Source organism: Pteropus medius, unplaced genomic scaffold, assembly GCF_902729225.1.
Source record: "Pteropus medius unplaced genomic scaffold, Ma_sr-lr_union100, whole genome shotgun sequence".
Lineage (NCBI taxonomy): Eukaryota > Metazoa > Chordata > Mammalia > Chiroptera > Pteropodidae > Pteropus > Pteropus medius.
In genome coordinates, this window is record NW_024349800.1 from 62,701,695 (window position 1) to 62,722,352 (window position 20,658).

Genomic DNA, 20,658 nt, shown 5'->3' on the forward strand with positions numbered 1-20,658 from the left:
TCTCTTCTCTTTCAAGTTTGCTGAGAACTTTTTTTACAGCTTTATCGAAATATAATAGACAATTAGTTGCTCATATTTACAGTGTACAATTCAATGAATTTTTTTCAATTATAATTGGCATACAAGAATATAGTAGTTTCAGTTGCACAGCATAGCGATTAGAGATTTATATAACTCACAAAGCAATCACTCCAACAAATAACCCTTCTGCTCCCTTACATATTTTTTTACGTTATTGACTATATTCCTTATGCTACACTTTATATGTCCATGACTATTTTGTAACTATCCATTTATACTTCTTAATTCCTTTGCACTTTTTCACCGACCTCCCCAAGCTCCTTCCCATTTAGTAGTCCTCAAAATAGCCTCTATATCTATGAGTTTGTTTGTTTTTGTTGTTGTTATTTTGTTCTTTAGGTTTTACATGTACATCTACATTCTGCATCTACACGTACGTGAAATCACATGGCATTTGTCTTTATCTGACTTATTCCATTCAGCACAATACCCTCTAGGTCTATCATGCAATATCTTTTTCCATCCCCTTACTTTTAGTCTCTGTGTGTCTTTAAATCTGAAGTGAGTCTCTTGTAGGTGGCATATATAAGAGTCTTGTTTTCTTATCCATTCAGCCACCCTATCTTTTGGTTGGAGTAATTAATTTTTTTTCACTTAAGGTACTTGTAGTTATTGCCATTCTTTATTCATGCTTTTGATACATATTTTTCCTTCTTCTTAAAGAAGTCCCTCCAACATTTCCTGTAATACTGACTTGGTGGTGATGAATTCCTTTACCTTTTTTTTTTGTCTGGGAAGCTCTTTATCTGTCTTTTGACTCTGATAGCTTTTCTGGGTAGAGTAATCTTGGTTGTAGATCCTGGGTTTTTATCATGTTGAATATTTTGTGCCACGCCCTTCTGTCCTGCAAAGTTTCTGTTGAGAAATCAGCTGCCAGTCTTAGGGTGCTCCCTTGTAGGTAACTGTTTTTCTCTTGCTGCTTTTAAGATTCTTCTTTTGTACTTAAACTTTGGCATTTTAATTATGATATGTCTTGGAGTGGGCCTCTTTGAGTTCATCTTTTTTAGGACTCTCTGAGCTTTCTGGGGTTGTATGTCTATTTCCTTCACCAGATTAGAGAAGTTTTCCATCATTATTTCTTCAAATAGGTTTTCAACTTCTTGCTCTTCTTCTCCTTCTGGTACCCCTATAATATAAATGTTGTTACATTTGATGTTATTCCATAGGCTTCTTATATTATCTTCGTTATTTTGGATTTTTTTTCCTTGATGCCATTCTGATTGGGTGTCTTCTGCTACCCCATCCTCTATATCAGTGATTCGATCCCCTGCTTCCTCCACTCTGTTGATTCCCTCTAATATACTCTTCATCTCAGTTATCAGTCTTCATTTCACACCGATTCCTTTTTATAATTTCTATTTCGATTTTTATTTTTATTTTATTTTTTTTAAATCTTTGTTAGAGTTCTGAGTTCATCTACACTTCCCCTAAGTTCATTGAGCATATTTATAACCAGTGTTTTGAACTCTGCATCTGGTAGATTGCTTGACTCCTTTTTTCCTGGAGCTCTGTTCTGTTCTTTCATATTGAACATATTTCTTTGTCTCTCCATTTTAGGCATCTTTCTGTGTCTGTTTCTATGTACTAAGCAAAGCTCTTAAGTCTCCCGGTCATATTAGTGTGGCTTTGTGTAGTAGGTGTCCAGTGGCACAGTCATGAGAGGGGTCCAGCTGTGGATCAGGTTTAGCCCCAGCCTGTGCTTCTCTAGGACCACCTGTTAAGATTCAGCAAGCAATCCACAGATGCTGTGCTTATAGTTGCCTCAAGAGGCTACACCAGAAACCGAGGCCAGGCACCACCAGTGTGGGGCTTGGAGCTGCTCAGCAAGGGGCACAAGACGCACTGAGGACACCACTGGATGTGGGTTGGTCAAGGCCACAAGTTAGGAGAGGCAGAGTTTCAGGGAATCCTCTGGGTGGCACAGCCTCTGTTATTCAGTTTGATGACGTCTCAGCTATGGTGTTGCTGCATCTACATACTGGGACGGTGGAGGGCTCAACAGTGGAACAACTGATACTGCCAGCACTTCTGCCTGGGAAAAAGCCTTGCCTCTAGCCCTCACTCTGACAACTCAGTGTCCCTCTGTAAGTCCCCGGCACCGCCCAAACAGCTGACCAGACGCTGGTGCTCAGAGCGAGCAAGTCTGTCACTGTGAAAGTCCAGTTGTGGCCCCTTTTAAGAGGAATATCTGTACCTGCCAGCTGCAGCTGCCGTAGTTTCTGTCTCAGCAGCGTGGGACCGAGCAGCCTTGTGTCTTCACCCTCTCCTACCTCCTACCATTGCAGGGTGATTTCTTATTTCTCTCTCAAGTTGTAGGGCTTCTGTTCATCCAGACCCCAGGCAACTCTGCTTGCTCTTTGCTCTGTCATTCCATCACAACTACTGGTGTGGTCGCAAGAGATTTACAAAGCCTCTACTATCTATGCCATCTTGCCTTCTCTCTCTGTTGAGACTCTTTATTATGAATTAGATTTTGTCAAATCCTTTTTCCACATCTATTGAGATGATTGTGTGATTTAATCCTTTGTTCTATTAATATATATTATATTAATTGATTTTAGAATATTAAACCATTTGCATTCCTGGGTTGAATGCCACTTGCTCAGAGTGTATAATCCTTTTTATATGTTGCTGGATTCAGGATCAATCTGACTTTTAAAGGTATCCTGACTTTGGAAGAAATGCAGAAATTAGTCAAGTGAAGTGGTCTTTTTATAAAATCTTGATAGTTTTAATGATATTCTTAACAATTAGAAAATTCAAATATCATCTTTCATCATTAAGACCAATAACCCAAAAGATTCAAAACACTTCTATTGAGTATAATCTATGTTTCGATTAATGATGTAGTGTGTTTTCAAACTATATGCATTCTTTTTATGTTATGCAAATATTTTATTCATCTGGATAAGGGTGATTCAATTCAATTTTGTGAAACTTATTCATTTTTTAGAGATATCTTTTGAGACCATTATTCATTTTATTTAATCACTACAATTATAGGCTCAAACTCTTATAAGCTTTCTGAAAGACAAAAACTAAAAAAAGGTCAAATTATGCAATTTTAATCTAGTTCTTGAACAGTGAACATTACAGATTCATCCCCATATTTGTCTTTTTCTTTCAAAATGAGTTTGAAAAGGTCATTCTCTTTTTTACAAGCTAGAAAGTATCCTTTGTACAATGAAGACTCAAATTGTATCTTATCCGTATGTCCTGGGACACTTCTCTTAAAGAATATGATGTCATTTCCGTCATCATTGATATTATCAGGAGGATTCATTTCCTGTAGAGAAAAAAATTAATATTTTAGGACATGAATAATTTGAATATGTGTAGTCTATTTTGAAGTATACTATTGCACAGAACTAAAGTTTTTATTCTCAAGAGTTAAGAAAAAAAATATCTGAATGTCGGATTACTGATCTTCTCTCCCTCTTAATTCCTAATCTCATATTCTCCTTGCCCACTTTGGCTGTTCCCACCATGGAATGCACATTTAGGTTTAGGTCTCTAGTTTTTCCCAATATTAATAATAGTTTCCTTCTCTCTTCTCCTACTGAGTGGAGTCCATATCTGCTTAAGATGGAGTAGAATTACAGCAAAAACCACAACTTTTTGGGGCTAATGTCAGTTCCTGTCTTTTCCAACCATTTAGAGTTAAAGACATTGATGACCTTCACCCAAAGGCCTAGCTAGCTTAGCTTTAGTTTATGAGCCAACACGAAAGAGGCAGAAGTGGCAGGAATCTCAACTTCTTCCTTCCTAAAACTGAAACTTGGTATAAATGGAGCCACTGCAGCTGCTCTAAGGCTGGGTCCTGGGTTCCTGTATAGCCTTGCTATATTGGCTTAGTAAGCAGCCTTTGACTTTTCCCTGCCATATACTTCAGTTTCATAGTAGTCCTGAATTTCTATTCTGAAAGTCAGCAATTGGTTGGGCCCCACCCTAGAAGGCCAAATGCTGATTCTGTATCTTTCAGACACAGAATAGGGTTTTCTCAAGAATGGCTAGAACACTTGAAACTACAATCCTGCTGGTCCCCTAACTGACAGTACTGCCTACACTTTTATTATTGCATCATGCCTACTTTTCAAGATGGACTAGAAAATCTGAGGACTTCCCAAGGTTCTTTCTATGTTAATCCTGGAACCAGAAGGTTTGAACTTAATTTTGACCCCATGGTAGCAAAGATTCTCATGATCTAACTAAGGACTGACAGAGAGACCTCCAGATTCCAAATAGCAATCTAGCTTCTTCCTGAGATGCCTGAAAAAAGTTTGGGCACCTCCAAACTTCTCAGTCAATTATGGAATTTATTCCTAACTCTTAACCTTTGTCCTTTGTCAACAAATATGAGTCCTGAATTGATGACAGTATAAGCTAGTTCCCCAACTGGCACGTATTTTTGCAGCTGTCTACGGTATCCCAGAATTTAGGAGGAGACCCTAAGCTGGGGGAGCCAATTTGGGACTAAGCTAAAGTCTAATGTATAAGTGAGAAATAATCCTTAGCCCAAACTTTAAAAGCTCTAGATATAGAAGGAGATGAACCTGTTTGTTCAAACCTAGCATAGAAAGTTATAGCTGAAAATGGGGGTGTGGATAGGTGGAATAGAGGATCTCTAATTCATAGTTCAATGTCATTTCAGAATAAGAGCAAGGAAATCCTGGGGCAGTAGCTTTCCTTGCTTTTGGTGTTGACTCTTCACAGTCATCATTGGGAAGGTGCACAGCAAATGGATGTGGAAACAATCCCAGTGACCTTGGGTAACCCCCAACTTGGAAAATGCTACATGGTGAAACCTGACTGCTCCAAGGGCCTAAGGGATTCTTTACATCAGGAGGGGTTAAATGTGAACACAGGAAATGTTAAGCTTGACCTAACATCATTTTTTTTGGCCCCTTTGCAAGTGCATTAGCAAGTTTGAGAGAATCCTGATTATGCCTGGATGTATATACAAGAAATAGACACTAACAGTAACTTCTTGAAGAAATCCCTCTTGGTGTCATGAAGGTTTTTGCACAAAGAAAACAGGAGTAACCATAAACACTAGGACTTTATAGCTAGTAATCAACACAGAAAGGTGAACACATAATGGCAGCCAGTTGTCTCTAATTATCTAGAACTTAATCTATATTTATAATCACTGTTAAGATCCTTATTAGTTAGGGAAAAACGGTTTAAAGAGCACAGGCTTAAACTAGCTCCCTTCTTTCTTCTTTCCTCCCTTTTCTTCTCCTTCCTCTTTCTCTCCAATTAATATTTTCTGAGTTTCTTTCAGAAGCAGATTTCCTATGAAGCTAACAAAGCTTAATGTCAGAGCCCCTCACTTATACAGATCTCTTCTAAAGACTCCTTCTTTTCTTATTCTAAATAAATCGTTAACTTTATGCCTTTGGTAATTTTCTATGTTCATTTTTTTAATGGACCGCTCAAATTGTGTAAGTTTCAGACTCCACTAGACTTGAATTTGCCTCAATTTCTACTATATGTTAAGCATTATTTTTTTTTTTTAACACTCCTCAACCTCTCTCAATAATAATTCACTTATAGTAAGGGCTTATCCCAATTTCTGAATCTTCCTCTGCCCCTGAATTAGTTTTCCTCTACCCCACACAGATTGTGTTTGGCCATTTCCCTCCTTTCCTTCTGATTTCACTGCTAAGTAACAACACGCTTGGTCATCTTTACACTGCCTCTCCATCCCCAGGCCTCTAAGGCCATTATCATAACCAAGCTTCCTGATTGTTAGGTCAGAGAATGGGGACTCCAAATTGCCACCAGAAGGGGTGGCACTCCAGTTGGGAGGGGATGGCTAAGGGATTTATTTGGAGGCTTTATTTGTAGCACACACGTTGATTTTACTTGGACTGTAATTTTGAGTGGCTTTTTCCTTCCTCCCAAGTTGCCCCTTGGCATGTCCACTACGGTCTCACCCTAACCTTCAGTGGGAACTGGGTGCTCTTGACAGCAGTTCTTTACTGACAAATCCCCAATCAGAAAGTCTGTCAATTTGAAATTGTCAATTTGTGAGCATTCCCTGGCTGCTCTCATTGGGAGGAAAGTTTTCTGGGTCAACCTGTAGCTATAGTTAATGGATGTTTATCTAGTAAGAATGGAGAAAAAAAGAGAAAAATAATAATGATAAAAAATGGAGAATAAAGAAAAAAAGCTGTGGCCAGAAATAATTTATACCTGGCTTTAAGATACATTATATCATTGCTTTTACAGTTTATCTGATTTTGTTAATTTTATTCACTTAGAGTTACATTAAAAAATAACATATATTGACTGAAAGCTAAAGAATGTAGCCAAGAAGCAGGAACAAAACAATTAGGGATTAAAATATTATCATTATATTTGACCAAATATGTAGAGGGATTACAGAGGATAATTAGTTTCATTCTGTGCAGCAGGACTTATTTTGGAAAGTCACATGCAATTCTTAAATAAATATGATCATCCACACATGAGTTCTACATTATTATTTATCTATAGATTGATTATTCAGAAGACCCGGGTTATGAAACATAGTTGTATCCCTTCCTCCCTTTGGCAGGCTCAGAAAAAGCATGACGTTACTGCAGTAGGTTCAAGAGTTGGACAATTTTTAGTAACTATCTATTTTAATGGATCTCTGCTTCTTACCATTCTTGTTCTAGACAAAAGGTTGGATTAAGGATGTTTAGGTTTCCTAATTTTCCACATAAATATGACTAAAATAAATTCGGGTTCAGTCTTACCTTAAAGGAAATAATTTTGTTGTCACAGGAGAGAGTAGAAATTTTATTACACTTCACACAGATGGCTACCGCCAGACCTCTAGTGAGGCTGTCTTTATACATATATATGATAAATTCGGTCTGGGGTGCATTATCTGAAATAAACATTAATAAATGAGAATCCTAGTTAGAAGAATTTTTGTAAATCAGTATTTATGGAAATCAGTGAAAGATTGATCCTTAATAAACCTGTTACCAATCCCACATTGAGATTCAGCCAGTTAGTAAACTATACACAGCTGCTCACACATTCTTTAAAACATGTTCATATATGTATTACAACACAAGTGTAGCAACTTTTTGAGTGTTTGAGATATTCTGAATTCTAAAAGATTGTCTTTAACTTTTAAATGCTAAATTCTATATTAAAAATCTGTTAAGGTAAAAATTCAGTATTTTTCAAGAGCTTACTGTTTCAACTCTGCCTAAACTATTTGAATTCATACCTTAGAAGTCACAGTAAAATTATTCATTTTCTTTCTTTCTTTTCTTTTTTTTTTAATTATTCATTTTCTAAGGCACTCTAAATTTCTGGTGCGAGACAGACTTCTTTGAAATACTTGTGTATTTAATTTTAATTTTGAGTTTTGAAAATGCTATCAGCAATTTCAGGTATTAAGGATCCAATTCTACCTTTATTGTGTCAATTTTTCACCCCAACTGAAAAATATGGATACCCTATAAAGTTTCTTATAAGTGAAATTATTATTTCTCCCATGACTTCATTTAAGGACTAGGTCTATCATAGAAAAATGTAGGCAGTAAAATGTAATAAGAAATAGCTTCTCATTTTTATGTTTACAAACATATTTAAAAATACCTGTACAGTCAGAATCAGGCATATCTTCAAACACAGCTGTGTTTCCCTCGTAAATGAAGAGAACTTGGTTATTCAAATTTCGTATGATCGAGAATCTAGGTTCGAGCTTGCCAAAGTAATCTGATTCCAGGTTTTCTACAATACACATTAAATCTCATTAAAAAATAAGTTTTTTTCTAAATTTACAAATAGGTATAGTATATATTTCATTTTTCAGTAACTATTAATCACAATCTTCTGCTATAGAAGCAGCTAAGATAAAGTTGCACAATGTTTTTTAATCCACTTCCAAGGGCACACTGTTTCTTATTATCACTTAGAACTATTCTATCTCTGAAATCTTAAATTCAAATATCCTGTTTTTTCATCACAATCTCCTATTCTTCGAGATTTTAAAAAATACTTTTCCTCTACTTCACTGAGTCCTCCTGACTCTTGCATTTCCTATCTAACCTCTTCCTATGTTCCCTTTCCTTCTTTATGCAGCCTGGACCTTTTGCCAGTATCTTCAATCCTGAATTCATTTGTCTTTCTACTACAGAAGTCCAAAACTGGCTGTTGAGTGCAATTATACAAATGTGCAAATTGGTGCCATTACAAACATGTTAATTGTCAATACTTTTTTTTTTTTTACAGTTCAGCATCGTCTTCCATAGTCCATAGCTGCAGTTTCAAACCTTCACTCTCCTCAGGATCTCTACATCATTACTTCTGCTTACACTTTCAGCAAATGATTTTCTGCTACGTCACTTACAAACTTAAGTGGCACCACCAGTTATTTCCTCTATCCCTCTTGTCCCAAGAGAAAGTGTATAAAAGGTGCCCCTTCTGGTAACTAAGGCTAACCTTATCTGTGCTCTGATGTACTTTCTCCTGAAACCTTGATTTACCAATCATCTTCTCTCTTCTATCAATCCACAATTATATTTCCTCAATTTTACCCTAAAGAAACAATCACACAAATGCGTAAATATTTCTCTATAAGAATACTTATGAAAGCACTGTTAATAACAAACTAGAAAAATTTAACTGCCCATCTATTGGGGATTGAGCAAATAAATTCTGATATGCCCTTACTATGGATATCATGAATTTAATAGAACTGTGATTATTCATTGCCGTGGAAGGATGTCTGTGTGTATTAAACTAGAAAAAGAAGCTTAGGTATAGTATAATATATATATTGAAAGAAGTATAAAAAAATTGCATCGAAATGATAGCAATGGTTATTTCTAGGTTAGTTTCGTGTTTCTTTTTCTTCATGTTCTTATCTTCATTGCCCAAGTTATTTATAACAAACACATGATTTTTGTAATCAGAAAAACATAAAGCTCTTTTCATTTTGTGATTTGAAATTCCTCCATCAACCATATCCTACTTTGTAGCTACCCTTGTTTCTTTCCTCCTTTTAATAGCTGAGCTTCTGGCAAGAATTGTCTGTATCATTCCCTTACTTTCCATTCACTCTTCTACTCATTGCAATTTGCATTTGCCATTTCTCCATCATACTGCTTTTGCCGAGATCACTAAACTCCCTGTTGCTAAATGCAATAGGTGCTTTCCTGCCTTTGATTTTTAAGGCTGCAAAATTCAACACAGTGCCTAGTACCTCCATCTTAAAAAAGTTTCTCCTGGGATTCAGTGGCATTCTCTTGGTTTTTCTTCTTTGGTTACTTTGCTCTGTTCTTTATTAGCTTCTCTTTCTACTGAATCCTTTAATGTAGGTATTCCTTAGAGTTTAGTTCTTGGCTGTTACTTTCTCACTCTACACATTTCCCGATTTGTCTTTTTATTCCTATAGCTTCAGATATCATTACTGTGCATAAGCCTCCTACATCTATATCTCCAGCTCAAATTTTCATCTTAAGCTCAGAACCATATGTCCAAGAGTCTACTGGACTTTTCCACTAGATGTCTCACAGACAAGAGACAAACTAAATTCATCATCTATCATCCTCTTTGCCCTGTTTACCTCTTGTGTTTCCTGTTTCACCAAATGGTACAAATTGCCTAAGTGAGAAAATGTGGGGATCATCTCTTCTGTCTTTCTCTCTATCCCCTTCCAAATCCAACACCAAACCATGTCTCATCGATTTTTCCAAGTATTTAAAAAATCTATTCACAGCTCTTCATAGGTACCCTGTTGTGCCTACCTTAATTCATGTCACCATCATTTCTCATAGGGACTACAATAGCCTCTTAATTGGCATCTCTCATTTTTTTTTGTCTCCACATTAATTCTTTATACTGAAGCCAGAAGAAATTAAAATTCAATTTTAATTAAAGTTAAAATTCAGAGATATGATCATTTTTTCTCTAAATTTTAACGAGGCACATGGGCACCCAGAATAAAGATTCTGTTTTCCAGATTTCCTTGCAGTTGGTGTGGCCAAATTCTGGTCAATAGACTATGAATGGATTTGATGTGTGCAACTTTTACACAGAGCCTTGAAAAGGAATGGGCCTGTCTTCCTCTTATTTTGAACCCTTTCTTGCTACCTGGGACATGGACACAGGAAGTGTGATGATGATTTTCAAGTGTGATGATGAATGAATTCAACAACTAGGGGGTGATGGAATACTAAGACAGAAGAAACTTGAGATCCCAACATCATCAGGCTGCATCCCACCATAGTAATCTTGAACTGCCTACTTAGCCCTGTATTTGAGAAAAACATTTTCTTATTCGGTCACTATATTTTCAGATCTCTTTGTTGCAGCAAACTAATCTGTATCCTAGATCATATATTTTGTGCTTAATGAACCCCCCATTACTCCAAAGGTTAAGGTCCAAATTCCACATCTTGTTATAAGAGAAACTTCTTGATCTGCACCCTTATTCTTCTCTCATCATTCTGCTACTCTCACCCTTCTCCCATTCTGAAGTGCTCTTAATTCCTCATACATGCCAGGGTCTCCTTCACACCTTGGCCTTTGCATGTGGTCTTCTTTCTGCCGAGAATATCTCCTCTTGGCTAACTCCTATTCACTCTTCAAATATGAAGGCACTCCTTCAAAGTGCCTTCCCAGAACGTAGTGGACTGAATTACATATCTGTTCTATGTGCTCCCATAGCATCCTGTGCCTTAACATAACCATATTCCAATTACCTTCCTTATGTGCCTGCTTCTCCCTAGAGGAACTGTGTCCTAATGCCTAACAATGCCTGTGATATAGATGCCAGAATAGATTAATCAATAGAGAATTGGGCAATCTTTAAGAAATACGAGGGGTTACATGTCAATTATATCTCAATAAACTGGAAAAAAGAAACATGAAGGAACAGTATTTTTTAAAAAGTTGTTGTTTTCTATTTTTAAGCCACTAAGAATCACCTTAAGAATGAGGAGAGTGCTTTTTTTATGGAAAGGTATGAGAAACTAATGACCTTTAATAATCTGGATATCAGTTAAGAGTATCACAGGCTATATATGGGTATGACCCTCCCTGAATGTCAGAAGGACCAGGGCTGTGTACATCCACTTCTTGAAAAGACTTAATGACTTAACCACATATTTCTGCTTGCTCCAACCTCTCTCATCTCCTCTACTTTGAGAAATTTTCTTTCCCTGGGAGCCTCCCCCACTTCTTCCCAAAGTATTTCTAAGAGAGAAGGTTGAAGAAGAAAGATGTACTTGATTATGGACAGCAATTCTCATGCTTCAATCCCCTTTTCCTATGTACTCTAGAGAATGCGTGATTTCCTGCTAATCTCAGAAACTGTAACAGGCAAGGTCTGTTTTGTAGATTCTAAGAACTGGAGGATTTCCTCAAGCGTAGAGAAGCAATTTTGTTTGAGGTTCTTTTTTTTTTCATCCCTTATGGTCATCTTTACCCTATGGCTGTGCTATTGGGTCCACATTTCTTTGAGAGAAGATTAACTTATCGGATGGATTGGCGCCAGCTTCTCTCAGCTGAGAATGGTGATAGGGATGTGTCTGTGGAATGCTTACTCAAGTAGCTATTTTACTTTTGCAAAGAAAGAAATAAATTTATACTTTACCATCATTTTCAGCTGAAAGGAAAAAAAGAGAAACAAAATAGGTTAAATTCTACCTTTCAACTCAGAATCTCCTCTCATCCTACTCTTTCGATACTCTTTTCTGTCACTCCCCATTATTTAACCCCTGCTTACTGGTGATGGCCTTTGTCGGCCTCCATTAAAAATATTATATAATCATCCAAAAGGTCCCATAAAATGAAGCTCATCAGACTTAGTGTGTTCTCAGATAAGTTAGATATAAAGCCTAAATCCAGGGTTTATAAATATAAATTTGTAGCTAAAATAAATATATAAAGTGATAGATTTTACTCTTAAATTTATTGCTTCAATGGAAGGTCACTTTCTATGAAGATTTCAATTGAGGCCAAACCGCCCATGGAGATTAATCATAAGAAATCTGTTTTCATTTGTAAAATATATTTACATTAAATGGTATAAGTCATTCACAGAACTCTAGATTTAGGGTATCTCACATAATTTGCCAATTTGCTTTGGGAAATTGTATTCGCCGAATGTACACAATTTTGTGGAATTTTCATGATGTACACCTGCTGCCACCTTGTAGGTGGGCTAACAAAAGTGACATGACATGTAGTGGGAAAAGGGTCTGGGACCTTGGATATACTATGGTTAATTCCTAGAGGCCCAATAATTTTTTTCTAGAGAATAATGCCATTAGCATTACAATGGAATTTCGTGACAGTAAGGAGTCACTTAACAGTTCATCTCACAACATCTTTTCTAGCTGAATACATTTATCTGAGCCCTGTATTTGGCCTATTGCTTTAGACTTACCTACAAAGTAAAGTGTATTGTCAATAAATTTCATTTCCACAAAGCTGATGCAATCGTCTTCTACTGGTTCAGCAGCCATCTTTATTCCTAATGAAGGCAAAGAGTCATCTGTTAAAAGTAATGATTGTTCCTTTTACACAAAAGGAATCTTTTACTCCTTACTGCCTTGTACTGCCTTTAAACTCAAAAGCATATCACCCAGTGTGCTGACGAACACTCTGGACATTTAATAAATGCCGGGTGTCTTCAGATTATGAATATACATGTTCAAGCGTTCTTTTGCAAATCATCAGATATCTGAAACCTAGGAAGCATTTTCTCATTAAACAATGTTACAAAGGGTGGATAAATGGCCCATTTTGAACTGAATTAATTATATTATCAATATGAGATTCCAGAAACACACCTAAATCATGTCCTTTAACTATAGATTGGTTCTATCTGTCTTAAAACCAGTGGGTTCCTGTGTGTGAGAGACTGAAAGTTTGTGACTGCATTATCTAAGTGCTAAAGTTGAGGAAATGATCAAAATGGTGTTTCTACCTGGGAGCTGAGCAGAGTGGATGGAGGCTGAAGGGCTCCAGCATATGATGGCTCTCTTTCTCCCTGAGCAGCAGCAGTTTTTGACCTAGGTACCAGATGTTATGTTTTTTACACAAGTAATACATAAATGCAATCTTTTTGTAAAAAAGAATTAAATACAGGATTCAAAATTGTTAAAAAATTGTTTTTCCCTTTTCCTCTGCCCTAGCCTACCCTGCTCCACTCTAATATGGTGTGTATCTTTCTAGACCTTTGCCTAAGAAGCAGGGGTTCTCAATCTGGAAAGTCTGTGAACTTGGATGGGAAAAAAGTTACATATTTATTTTGACCAACTTCTAATTGAAATTTAGCAGTTCTTTCCATTATGGTATAGGAAATAGAACACAGTATTATTAGCAGTACCTGTAACTGTCACTGATAGTAATACATATTTCCTATTGTGTAATAATTATTGCAGAGATCTTGAAATATTGTTTAAACTCATTACTACTTTGAAACATGTGGAAGTTATTAGTCTCACCAGTATATCTTGTTATTTAATGTGTTAGTAAAGAAGCACATATATATCAAAATTTATTTAAAAAATTTTTGACAATTCTATCTTAATACAATGTGTTTCTTTCATAATCCTAAGTATTTAATTTTATGCATGTAAAAACATTCTGAGAAGGGATCTACAGATGTCACTACATTGCCCATGGGTGAGTCTATGCCACAGAAAAGATTAAGAGGCTCTACTCTGCGGTTCAGTAGTACTTTGGATCCCTGAGGGCAGTTATGGTTGGGGCTCCAAGGAATGTAGTTGTCACTGTTATATATAGGGGTATTTATAAGTCTATGCTCATAGGTAGAAAACTGACTCAAATTTTTTCTAGCATAGTGCCAAGGCCAAACATATATGGTAGGGGAAGCAGGAAATTAAAACCCAGTTGCAAAAACTTAATCCAAATTAAGCTAATCCAAAATACTTTTTAGTTGGTGGCTAAGTTTACCTAGCCACCAATTTTACCTAGGTTTGGTCCCCTACACACATACAAATATGGATAGTTATTAAATTATACACACATACACACACACATATATCAATTGGTGAAATAATGGTTAGGGTAGTTTTCTCTACAAACTTTAATATTGTGTAATGCACACATATTTTGATGAAAGTAATTCACCTGAAAAGTACTATGTAGTGTGCGTAGGAATTGGATGAAATTACTAGTGTTTACTACAGTAAGTAGTTAGTCAATGAGTGAATGGATTTAGAGAAAGATACAGTTACCTTAAAAAACAATAATACTACACAATATTTGAATTCATTCATTTATTATCAACTATGTATTAGGCACAGGGCTAGAAAGCTGACAAAACACACATGCATGAGACTTAGTTCTTACCCACCAATTAGTCAGAGTATAGTGGGAGAGACGAATATATAAACAATTACAAAATGGTATAATGAATGTTGTAAGAACTGGATTTACAAGAGATAAATGGCGGTGGCGAAGAAGGCTTCTCAAAGGAAGTGATGATTGTGCTGCCTTGAAAGAGAGGCAGGCATTTTCAAGGCTAGGGAAGAGCATTCCATAAAGAGGGAACAATGTGAGTGGAAGCCAGGAAGCAGGGCAGCTGAGAGAACATGGCTTGTTTGAAGCCTCGTCATTTTTACTGTAATTAATACAAATGCAGTCACATTTTATTTTTTTAAATGCCAGTTTATTTTTTTTCATACTATATATACATATTTTTTAACATTTTAGTTTTTTTATTCCCCCCCCACTCCCTCCTCCCATCAAATGCAGTCACATTTTATAGGAAGAATGCATTTCTGAAGATCTCACATAGTTTAAGATTAAATTTCCCTTGGGAATAAATATAAAAGCATGTGAGGAGACATCTTTGGAGTTCACAAATCTATAACAATCAAAGCGTATTCTTGCTTTCTCATTTTTCAGCTTTCTCAGCATTATTATTAAAGTTTTGCAGAATGCTCTCTCTACACAACCTATCATGGTGGTACTTTGGCTTTTTTAATATTGTTTTCTTGCATCTAAATTTTGTTTATCTTTCTTTAGAGATGTTTTTCAGTACGAGCAGTAATCATATCCTTTAGCATTTCGATAGCATTGCTATCATATATGAAAATATTTTAAATTATAATAGGAGTGTATATTAAAAAATTAATAGCACAGCAATAACCTGTATGTCTCAAGAATTTCTGAGATATTTAAAGAATAGCCTCGCTTATATAATACTGACCTGGAAGTAGATCATTCTACCAGGTATAAGAGATGCTTCCATGTGGCAATAGTGTTAACAGTGGGCAACTCACTTGGCCTACCAGCTTTGAAACTATGTCATTTTAGATGAGTTAATTTAGAGTTCACATATTTCCATTTTGCCTATAGAGTGAGACTATTTTTTTTATATTACATTTGTTTGATTTTGCCTACTTCAAGTCACATAAAATGTAACTTGCAATGTAGTTTTGTTTAACAAAATTTTGGAAAAGAGAGTCAGATTATAAAGGCCTTGTTTAAGTAGGCTAAGAGTTTGAAATATTTCTTTGAAAAAATATTGTCTTACTTTAAGTAGGAGAAAGATGTGGTCAAATTTATATTTTATCTTTTTATTTTTTAATTCAATTTATGGGGTAACATTGATTAATAAAATTATATAGGTTTCCAGGATAAAGTTCAATAATACATCATTTGTATATCACATTGTATGTTCACTACCTATTTATATTTTTAAAAAGTGCACTCTGGCAGCAGGGTAGAGTGGATTTGATGGGGCAGACAGGACAGAGGTCAGAAAACAACCTTACAAGGAAGTTTAATAGTTAAGTAAGAGTTGATGAGGCTAAATACACTAAGGTAGCAGCTGCAGGGATTCAAGAGAGATGTTTTAGCTGATTGGTTTGGAGTTAAAAAGAACAAGGAGGAACTGAGGATGACTTAGAAGTTTCTAGTTTGGGTAATTTGTTGAGTGTTACCTCATTAACTAAGAAAGAGAATGAAGGAAAAGCTCCAGTGGAAAATGATTAGTCCAGTTTTGCAAATCTAAGAGAGAAGTGTCACGGATGTCAAGGGAGAAAGGAGCTTCAAGGAGAGGCTGCTTGAAATCAGATATTGCAGAGCCCAGAACTTAGATACAAGCTCAAACTTGTTCTTTGAATTTGATAATTAGGAAGTTTTGGTAGGAGTAGAACAGTTTGGGGAAAGTGGAGATAGCAGAAGGCAGGTGACGAAGATCTAGGACAGAATGGGATGGGAAAAAGTAAAGACAATGAATACAAACTATTCTTTTAGAAGTCTGGCTATAAGGTGAAGAGAGAAGGTGGTAGTTATTGGGGCATATATAACTTGCACATTTCAATTTCTGGCTTCAGATCCACAGTTCCATCTGTAAGATATATTAATGAATTACTTTCCCAAACATGTCCAAACAGCCCGTGCAAAACTGAAAACTAGAAGTCCTTGGCTCCTTTACCTAACCTATTCTCTGTCTCATAAATACTGTAGATTATAACTCACAAATGTCTTTCTAGTTTGGTTTCACCTCTCCATCTCTACCAGCCACTGTTTTAAATCAAGCCCTCATCACTTCAGGCATCTTCTACTTGAATGCTCCTCTTGGTTTTCTTGCTTCCACATTCTCCCCCGCACTCTACACTGTTGCCAGAGTTATTCCTCCTGCCAGGCCAGAAGTTCTCCTGCCTTTTTTTTTTTTTTTTTTTTCCTAGCAAGTCCTTCTTCATCCTTTAAGTCCCAACTCAAACATCTCCTCTAGGAAGACTTCTCTGCCTCCTCCATTCCTAGCTAATCATTCTCTTCTCAGTATCCACCTCCCTCATTCACTCTTCTGAAATAGCTCTTACATTGAATTAGATGATAAATAGGTCTGCCCAGCTTCAACATGAGTTTCTTTAAGACGAATTGTCCTTTTTTAAAAAAATTAAATTTAAATTTTCAACACCGGAAAGAATTTATACACAGTAACTGAATAAATGTTTGCTACGATAAAATTTTTCCCCATTACAATGATGTGTAAAGGCCTGGTAGATTTTTTTTTCTGTCTTAAAGCTTTTACTCCATCTTAAAGCCGATGAGAAAAAGAAAAAAAATGAGGAAAGTCTGAAAACAGATTTTAAAAAATAAAATATTTTCTATAATATTCTTCCTCTTTTCTCCTAGTTTCTTTTTTACTTCATGTAAGGTTTTATTTTGAATTCTTTATTCTCTTACTACTTTTTGGGGGTCAATGTATGTTTAATTCATATTGTGGATGAAAAAAAGGACTCTTACCACTCTTTTTGTTAGATCTCAATACATCTATAATATAGTTACTAGTATTGTGTCCCCATCCTCTCCTCACCCCAATTTTCCTTTTTCTTTCTCATCTGTGTTCCTTTGTTTTCTTAACTATAATCTATGAAAATTATAGTTCCTATTGGATAAAAATGCTTAAAAATATTTTATCTAAGATTCTCAGATTATTGACTTTTTTTAAAGGGTTAGAAACCACCTCAGAAAGATCCTTTCAGGAATATGCAGTGACAATTAGTTCTTCGGAAAAAAAAAAAAAGTTTTAGTTATATAAGCCTTTGAAACTTGCTGGAGGCTAGTAGATGGTAGAAAATTATGACAGAAATTAGGCCACTTGTGTTCCAGTCTTGTCTAGGGCAAGTCATTTAATTCTGAGGGTCTCAGTTTCCTTGTTTGGATAAGCAGAGAGTTGAATGGTCAATTTTTAAGATCTTTTCCAGCTCCAACTTTCTGTAATTCTAGATTCTAGATAAGGGTGCAAGGAGAGGACTATTTGTGGCAAATGCCCTATAACAATTTCCTCATAATTCTAAAATAACATGCACTGATTGAATACTTATTATATAGCCAGCATTGTTAAGCTAGTAGGAGTTTAAAAACATACTATTAGATTAAAAGTAAAAATGCCTCGAACTTGAAAAACAACTATCATGTTCATTCTTGCTGTGGAATTCCAATTCTGTGGAATAGTATGGGATGAAATGAGGAAAGGTATTACCTAACTAATTCCCTACAGATATGTAATCATCTTGACAGCCACAAGATCGAAACCTAAATTTTCAGTTCTATAAATCATTTTGTCCTTGAAAATTCTGCCATCTTATTAATGTATGTATGTGTATGTGGCAGAGGTGGGGGTGGAAGACAACTTAGGTAAAAATTTAGGTAAATAATGAATGATAAAAGATATATATATAATAAACTGCTAAATACAGACTCAAAGCAAAAAGCCAGAATGGAACTGATGTAGTTGGAATTGCTTTGTCTGAAAAGGAAAATTGAATTTAATTTTAAAGAATGCTTAAGATTTAAATAGATGGAAGAGCACTTATAATTAAATTAAAACCTTGTGGTGGGAGGTGGACTGAATGGGGCCTTTTTTTTTTTTTTTTAAACATAGCGGAACAATCCAACTTCCCTGCAGTAAACACAAGGTAGGGTGGGGTTAAATTATGGAAGGCTTTGGAAGTCATGTAAATATATTTGAATTTAATCTCACAGGCAATAGAAAAGTGGGTTATTGAGCTGGTAAGTGCTTTATGAAAAAGATTAGAGACAGACTATGAAACTATGATAAGAATTCATGTAGGAATTCAGGTAAGAATTCATAATATTCATGTAGGGATTGTACAAACAAGCCAGATTAAATAAGATATTTTGAAGGAAGTCTTACTAGAACTTGAAATAGCTGGATATAGGCAAAAAGAAAAGATTTTAAGGGTGTTCTAATTTTTTATTCATACTTCAAAACAGATATTTATTCAGCCCCTTCCTCCTTGTGAAATAAAATTCTCCTGGAGAATGCTATAATATTGTTCAACTATAGCACAGCCTAAGGATGCCGATGCAGATTCCGTCAAGATTATCAACCTTTGGCAATTTTTTTGTTTGCTTTTAAAATGATTGAGTTGAGACTTCATTTAAAGAAAAGCTTATTTATTTTATCATTCTAAACCAGTGATTCTCAGGGGGTTCACAAGGTCAAAGCTGTTTTCATAATATTTCTAAGATGTAATTTGTCTTTTTCATTCTCATTTTCTCACATTGTACAATAGTTTACCAGAGGCTACCTCTGTACCATATTATATAGACTGAATCAGAAGCAGATGAGAATGCAGCTGTCTTTTATTAAGCTAGACATTAAAGAGATTTGTAAAAATTAAAAACAATGTCACTTTTCACAGATTTTTTGGGAATATAGTTATCGATAATTAAAAGTGTTACTTATGCAAACATGTGAAGTGCTTATTGTTTTTAAAAATAAAATAGGTCACTATTTTTTAAATTTCTCAGTTTTAATTTTTAATGTAGTAAAATGACAATAATATAGCAAATAAGCTAGAGAAACAAAAATTCTTCTGGGTCCCCAATAATTTTTAGGAATGTACAGAAGTCATGAGACCAAAAAGTTTGAGAATATTTACTCGAAACTGGTACTATACAATGTTGGCTAAAAGGAAAAAAAGTTTCTACTCTGACTTTGCTGTGTTACTTATGTTGTTACTGACTGCCCATCATACTGATGTCAGATAACTTAAATTCTTCTCAATTGCTTTTCTAGTTTATTACTCTGGTTTCCAAATAAAAAGGAATGATTTCTTACCTGTGCTCAATAGTTTCCTAGGAGAGAAAGCGATTTGGGAGCTTTGAGGTCCCTTTCTTTTCCTGAGGCTGTGTAGGTGGTAGGAGATAGCAGCCTCTTCAGCAGCAGAAGCAGGCACGCAGGAATGAATGAATCGAACTCCTTGCTGCTAGTTCCAGATCCAGCAGCCGTTTGCAGAGCAGGGAGGTCAAGCACTAGAGAGGAATGAGGAAGAAGGTTGGAGGGAGGAGACTGTTCTGACACGCCTTGGACCCGCCTTCAAACATGGGCTCTTTGGGAAACAACTTGAAATGAATTGTCAGAGAATATAGGTATTTTTTAAACTTAAAATCACGATTTTAATGAAATCATTTCTAATGTAAAAGCTGGAGTTCTGACCATGCAAAGTTTGTACCACTTTCAGAAGTAGATTCCAGCAACTTAAAAAAAAAAAAAAAAAAGAAGGAGACACCTGCTTGGTCAATTAGAAGCATCTTTCTCACATTAACCTTTTTGAGACTTTCCGCTCACACTTGAGCACAAAACTTTCTTATTCAACAATGCTTAATAATTAGCGCTATTAGAATAATTCCTAATCATAACACCTAAAATGCTTGTAAAACTTTTTAAAAGTAGAGTATAAATCTCACAGCCTTGAAAATAATTAGCAGAAACAAAGTTTCTTAGGTAAGTTTCTCTTGAACATGTGCTAAATTGTATTATCTTGCTAGCAAGGGAATTAGCAAGGAGATGTTTTGCTTTTGCTTTTTTGCCAGTACAGAGACTGTACTGGAAACAGAGAGGTTCTAGAGTCAGGAAACAAAATGCTTACTTAAGCAGCCAGTTGATTTTTTTTTTTTAACAAGATACTATTTTCATTTAATTAGGTCATAAAAATGTCATGTGTCTACAGTAGTGGTTACAAAGGCAGTCAATAGTAGAATAGTTGAAAGTGCTTGGTGTGGTGGCTATCAGAAGAAAAAAAATAGCACATTTAAGAAGTATAT

The 20,658-nt window shown here is 35.6% G+C and overlaps 1 protein-coding gene across 1 annotated transcript; it reads right to left on the reverse strand.

Annotated features, from left to right (window-relative positions):
- Window positions 1-3,041: 3,041 nt before the first annotated feature.
- IL18 (interleukin 18) lies at window positions 3,042-19,887 on the reverse strand. Its single transcript, XM_039887915.1, has 6 exons — window positions 19,673-19,887; window positions 12,485-12,571; window positions 11,690-11,701; window positions 7,687-7,821; window positions 6,828-6,961; window positions 3,042-3,367 (listed from the first exon to the last, which is right to left on the reverse strand). The coding sequence occupies exons 2-6, from the start codon at window positions 12,561-12,563 to the stop codon at window positions 3,146-3,148; spliced, it is 582 nt and encodes a 193-aa protein (XP_039743849.1). The 5' UTR covers window positions 12,564-12,571; window positions 19,673-19,887; the 3' UTR covers window positions 3,042-3,145.
- Window positions 19,888-20,658: the final 771 nt, after the last annotated feature.